At 41.5% G+C, this 6,245-nt stretch overlaps 1 protein-coding gene across 1 annotated transcript; it reads left to right on the top strand.

Moving 5' to 3' along the window:
- The first annotated feature begins 1,853 nt into the window (after positions 1-1,853).
- On the top strand, positions 1,854-3,593 carry LOC110680481 (glucose dehydrogenase [FAD, quinone]-like). Its single transcript, XM_021856286.1, has 4 exons — positions 1,854-1,867; positions 2,296-2,516; positions 2,577-3,394; positions 3,459-3,593. Exons 1-4 carry the CDS (start codon positions 1,854-1,856, stop codon positions 3,591-3,593), a joined length of 1,188 nt encoding a protein of 395 aa, XP_021711978.1.
- The last annotated feature ends 2,652 nt before the right edge of the window (positions 3,594-6,245 follow it).

Here is a 6,245-nt window from a genome sequence, read left to right as displayed (position 1 = left end):
CCCCACTCGAACTTTTGCTCCACTTTACTCTATTGTTTGCGAATGATCCATTGAAGCACTTCCAAGAAAAAAAATATTATTATGTCGTTTCTGAGCTCTTTTTGATCAATAATTTAAGCATCGTGGTACGTGTTTAGTGTTTCAGGCATTAAGTACACACACTCCGAAAAAATCATGTGATTTTTACGTCTTTTAGATGCACATAAAAGAAGCGAGCCATATGACGTGAATTTGTATCACAGTTTAATACGATGGTGCCTAATTCGGGAAATGTCAATCATAGTGGCATCGGTTTCATGTCCTTCATCATGTAAAATTACATTTTTCGTTCAATACATAATTCAGACCACATTTTTACGTCCATTCATCACTTACATCATGTGCCATTCAGTCATAATGTGAATTACGTCCTCAGTGATTTTCATTATTTTTAAGAGTGCATTTTTATACAGAGTGTGCGTTCGCTCCATACTGGGAAAACTATCGTTTTCGTCTTGAGTTTTCACTATGGGATGATATGCTTGTACTTACATTCCAGTTGGGGAACATGGTCCAATACGCACTGATGGGGTAATATGGCTCACTTCATTATATCATACCTAGAACGTTTCAATTTGTATTTTTGCCATACGATTTCTTAAATATATTTACCCAAGAGTTGCCGCTACAACCCTTGGACATAATCTCACAGATTTTTCCTTAATTTCACGGTGAAATTCAACATTTTTCACTTTTTTCTTAAATATTAAAGGTTTTCCGATGATTTCATTAAGGAATAGGCGTTTCCATACCACAGAGCAAACTCATGGAGAACTTTTGGTTGCTGATTACTAGTTCTCCATACTAAATGGCATTCTACACCATTCATTCGGTTCATTTTGGAACCACCCCCATTTTTTCAACCGACTTTTCTACACGATTTAAATCCGCAAAAAAATCTCAAATTTGGGAAATGTTTTCATGATGGTAGCTAGCAAATATTGCAAAGTTACTGTTAGAACTTCGAGTGGCGTTAAAATGAGGATCTCATTAAGAGAAAACGACACAAATCCTCAAATTGACATTTTGAAACATTTGGCCCTACTAACGTGTTTGGAACATTTTTCAAAATTCCTCCATACCAATTTCCAAATAAACCTACATTGTCTTTAGGCTACCTTTAAATCACTACCGAAAGAGATGCAAATTTTTCAGAACACTTTTTTATGGCAAGGATGGTAAGGAAGATATGGGAAATAACATTTTTAAATATTGAATCGCCCTGATGGGTTAGACACAAGGATGCACTGATAGCTTGGTTTCAAATAGAATAAATGTATTTGAACAATTAAACTATTTAAATGAAACGGTTTACTTTTGAAAAAAAAATCCAACTTGAATTATATTGAAGTATCTCCAGAATCGAACAAACTCAACGGAACACATGAAAGTTGTTAGCCAAAAGATACAGTTTTACTGTTGGAAAAAATATGATTTCGTTTACAAAATTATAATACCTTCTTCTTCTTCTTCTTCTTCTTCTTAGCCTTACATCTTCACTGGGACAGAGCTTGCTTAGTATTCAATGAGCACTTCTACAGTTATGAACTGAGAGCCTTCTTTGCCATTTTCGCATTCGTATATCGTGTGCCAAGTAAGATGATACTGTATGCCCAGAGAAGTCTAAAAAATATCCATTACGAAAAGATTCGGGAATGACCGGAAATCGAACCCAGATACTTGCTGAAGGTGTTGCGGACTCTAACCCCTCAGCTAGAGAAGGCCTTGTATTTCCGGCAAAAATCACACATTTCCATGATCATCTCAGAACTCTGTCATGGGATCGCCATAACTGTAATCGGATTTTGACATAAATGTTGGAAGTATGGTAGGACTGTCGTTTGCTCAGTTATTACAAGTTGCTCGAAATTTAAGTTGAACTTTTTTCTAATCCTTTAACACCCCATTTTATGATATCTAAAGCAGAATCAATTTCAAAAGTTCAAACTGGCCTTGAAATTAGTTGAACTGTGTCTTAAGCTTATGATGTGATGCTGGCGACTAGATAAAAATAAAACTGAAATAAACTTTTTTCCAAGATGCATCATCTCATCTCGCTGTCAGGTGGAATTTTTTGCAAATGCAACGGAATGCTCCCTGCCTCGAAACCCGTTTCAAATGCAAATTTTATGATTCTGCGCTCCATTTGTGTGGAAATGCTAGGATCATCATCATGACAACGCGAATTTTCCATTCTTCCATTTAACGTATTTGATGTGCGACATTGAATCGGATAATGAATTAAATTTATTTTAGGTCTGAGATCGCGGACGCCGTCGTGAAAGGTGCTCAGCAGGCAGGCTATCGCTACTTGGACTACAATGCCGGGGACCTGATTGGAGTGTCGTATCTGCAGGCACACACTCGCAAAGGACATCGAGCCACAGGAGGTAATGCTTACCTGAAGGATGTCATCCATCGGCCGAATCTTCACATTCTAACCCGCTCGTGGGTTACCAAGGTTTTGATAGATCCCAGTAGGTATCATGTTTTATGAGGGCGAGATTTCGAGGTTAGGATGTTTTGTGTGTTTTCAGAAACAAAACAGGCGACGGGCGTGAGATTTGTAAACGGAAGGCGTAGCTACACCGTTTGGGCTTCAAGAGAGGTGATCCTGTCAGCAGGGGCATTTGAGAGTGCTAAGCTGCTGATGTTGTCCGGAGTGGGTCCAGCGAAGCATTTGCAAAAGCATGACATCAAAGTAATACAGAACTCGCCGGTTGGGAAGCAGGTGACCGAACATGGGGGCGTATTTGGACCAGTGTTCATAATTCATAATGATCCTGATGGGCTTCACAGCTTGGAACAGTTGGCATCGATCAGTGAAATAACGAAATTTAGGTCAGGAAGGGGACCAATGACATCGAACTCCGTCGAGACGTTGATGTACATTAAGTCACCAGTTGCGGAAGATCCAGACCCCGAGATACCGGACGTAGAAATTATGCAGGCTTTCATTACATTTGGTTTCGACTCGTCTCCGTCTACGAAATTCGCGTACCAGTTGAGTGACGAGGTGGATGAAGAATATTTCAGACCACTTAACAACATGAGGGCCTTCATGTATCTGCCGATGCTGCTTAGAGCCCGTGCTCGAGGAAAGCTTCGTTTGAAATCAACGAATCCTTTCCACCACCCAGAATTCAAATATCAGTATTTCGAGGACGAACGGGATGTTGATGCGTTAGTGTATGGAATTTTGCATGCGATTAACGTTACTTCACAGCCCGCTTTCGAACACTTGGGAGTGGAACTGTATGCGAAGAAGGTACCTGGCTGTGAAAATTTCAAATTCAACACGTTGGAATACTGGCGGTGTCATGTGCGAACCTTGACTGCAACCTTCCAACATCAGGTGATGCGTTGGAAATGTAGATGATGTCTGATGATTAATGTTGATTGAATCTTTCGATTGCAAGGTGGCCACATGTAAAATGGGACCAGCCAAAGACCCAGAGGCTGTGGTGGATCATCGCCTAAGGGTACACGGCATCACTGGTCTTCGAGTGGCCGACGTTGGGAATCATTCCCGAATCGCCAACCGGCCACACTAGCGCTCATAGCTTTGTGATAGGTGAGAAGGCAGCCGATATGATAAAGGAGGACAACGGGGACTATGGGCATAAGTCGTTGTAGGCTTAGTGTTCGCGCGTGGATTAGAGTATAATATAGCGGCCATCGAAGATAGTAAACATAATTGCCAAAAGAAGGAATGTTTTATTACTTCGTTTTCTTGTGAAATAGTCCATGAAATGAGTGACATTGGCTGCAGGCAAACGACGGCGAATATAACGAGTGTGTGTACCCCTCATTAGTTGTACGTATGAGGTTGCAGCAATAGCGACACGGTAAGAGGGAGAAAAGGCGATAACTTGCTTTTACAACTTGCACTAAAACGCGGTAAGTATTTTGCGTAGTTAGACAGTAGGTACAAATGTGCTTTTTTTACTATGCGTTTGTTGTTATTACTAGATGTGACGGCGCTCTGCTCTATGATTATCGATAGTCGTACATTATGAATTAATGTAAGTAGGTATTTTCTATGCTTCATCGCCTACTACAATGGGGGTGGCAGTTTCTTTTAACAAGCTTAATTATATTACAAGTCCATGTTTCGACGCAGACCATTAATTTATGATGTTTTCTGTTTTAGTGGGTTTTGTCTCGCAGCACCTTTAGGAATATTGAATTGGCTCCGATATAAAAGGCAACAGTGATACTGTTACAAATTATTATCTTCCTTGATCATATCAGAGCCTTTATCTCCAATCATGTACGCAATAGCTGTTGTATGAGCTGTGGGTGCTTTTGGAACTATTCCTACATCAACAACTCGTAATTTCTTGATTCCATGCACTCGGAGACGTTGGATCTACGACGGCGGTTGGATCTGTCTCGGGACCCATTTTGCACGTTGCAACCTGGAATGGATATACATTTAAGTAAAAGTGTTCTAAAGCATGCTTAAATCTCTCACATAATGGTAGTAGGTAGTTGTTAGAACCTTCACATGACATCTCCAATAATCGTCACTATTGAATTCGAAAGCTTCACAACCTGGAACCTTTACGTCATACAACTTTTGCATCGATATCTACGAATGGCTTCTGGCTGGTGATTTGGATTGCTTTCTTGATTCCTTCCACCAAGGATTGTAAATCGCGTTCATCTTCAAAGTATTTATAATTGAAAAGCAGCGGTTCGTACGGATTTGTTGATCGTAGCTTCACCGAGCCTTTCGTCCAAGGATGCATCAACATCGGAAGATACATAAAGGAACGTACTTTGAACAGTGGTTTGAAGTACGCGGTCATTATCTCATCTGTTATTCTGAAATAGTTCTGAGCACCTGGAGACGAGTCATCCCCTATATCCCCGGCGATTTGAATCAACTCAACGTCGGGCCAATCGGGATCCGAATTTGTTGAAACTGAACTTTTCAAATACCCTAAAGATTCTGTAAGACTACACGTAAAGAATCCCTTCCCAAACAGGTACTGCACGGCGGTTGGCACGGTAAGAGCATAGTCGAAGTTAATCAGCTTGTCAATGTGTTTTCCGATAGTGAAAACGGGACCAATCGCACCAGGATGCTCGTACAATGTTTCACCAACGGGTAGATTTTGAATCAGATCAATTTCCATAGCTGCTAGGTGATCTTTTGGACCAACACCTGATAACATCAACAGTTGAGCACTCCCAAATGCACCTGCAGATAGAATTACTTCCATTCTAGCATTCACCGTAAAAGACATGCCCTTGTATGTGTATCGAACTCCAAACGCTGTTTTCGTCTCCTTATCGATCAACACTTTTGTAACCCATGCTTCGGGGAGCACATGTAAATTTCGTCGCCTCCTAATTGGATGCAACAATGCTCTACCAGCTGACCATCTCACACCTTTTTGCGTTAATGATTGCACATAAGACACTCCCATCTGATCCCTACTGTTATAGTCAATATATGGCATTCCAATCTCCTGTGCACTTTTCACAAACTTCGAAGCCAGCGGAGTTCGGTAAGCAATATCTTCCACCGATAGGTATCCTTCTTTTCCATGAAAACCATTGTTCCCGAAGTCACGCAAATTCTCCTTCTCCGCCCGTATAAAGTACGGAAGCACCTCATCGTAACTCCAGCCTACGTTTCCCGAAGCATTCCACGAGTCATAGTCGCGCCAGTTTCCTCGCGTATAAATCATATTGTTGATCAGGGTCGAACCACCGAGTCCTCGTCCATGATGCCAGGCACACCGACGTTCTTTCATTCCTAAGCAACCTCCGGTTTGTGGTTCACTTACGTATGCGAAATTGTACGCCATTGAAACTTGATAGATGTTGGAGGCGGGAATATCTTGCATTATACTTATTTCAGGTTTTCCGAGATCGAGCAGCAAAACGGTCACCGAGGGGTTATCCGACAGATGGTTTGCTACGGAACATCCGGCTGGGCCCGCTCCTACCACTATGAAGTCGTAGGACTTTCTTATCCTCGGGACTGGGTTACCATAATGCAGACCAAAGACACGACTGAAATCCACATAATCCCCAAGTGATTTGTTTCCACCCGGTCCCAAGCTGTTTAATTCCTCAAGGATCCACCGTTTTGAGCGAGTGGTGGCCAAAGTATAATTCAGGATGTTTATAACTAGTAGTGCGACTGGAAACTTGTGGTAATGCATGGCGAAACCCAAGATGCAACTGAA

The sequence above is a fragment of the Aedes aegypti genome, unplaced genomic scaffold (assembly GCF_002204515.2).
Source record: "Aedes aegypti strain LVP_AGWG unplaced genomic scaffold, AaegL5.0 Primary Assembly AGWG_AaegL5_hic_scaff_1484_PBJ_arrow, whole genome shotgun sequence".
Taxonomy (NCBI): domain Eukaryota; kingdom Metazoa; phylum Arthropoda; class Insecta; order Diptera; family Culicidae; genus Aedes; species Aedes aegypti.
This window is presented reverse-complemented; position numbering and strand designations above follow the sequence as displayed.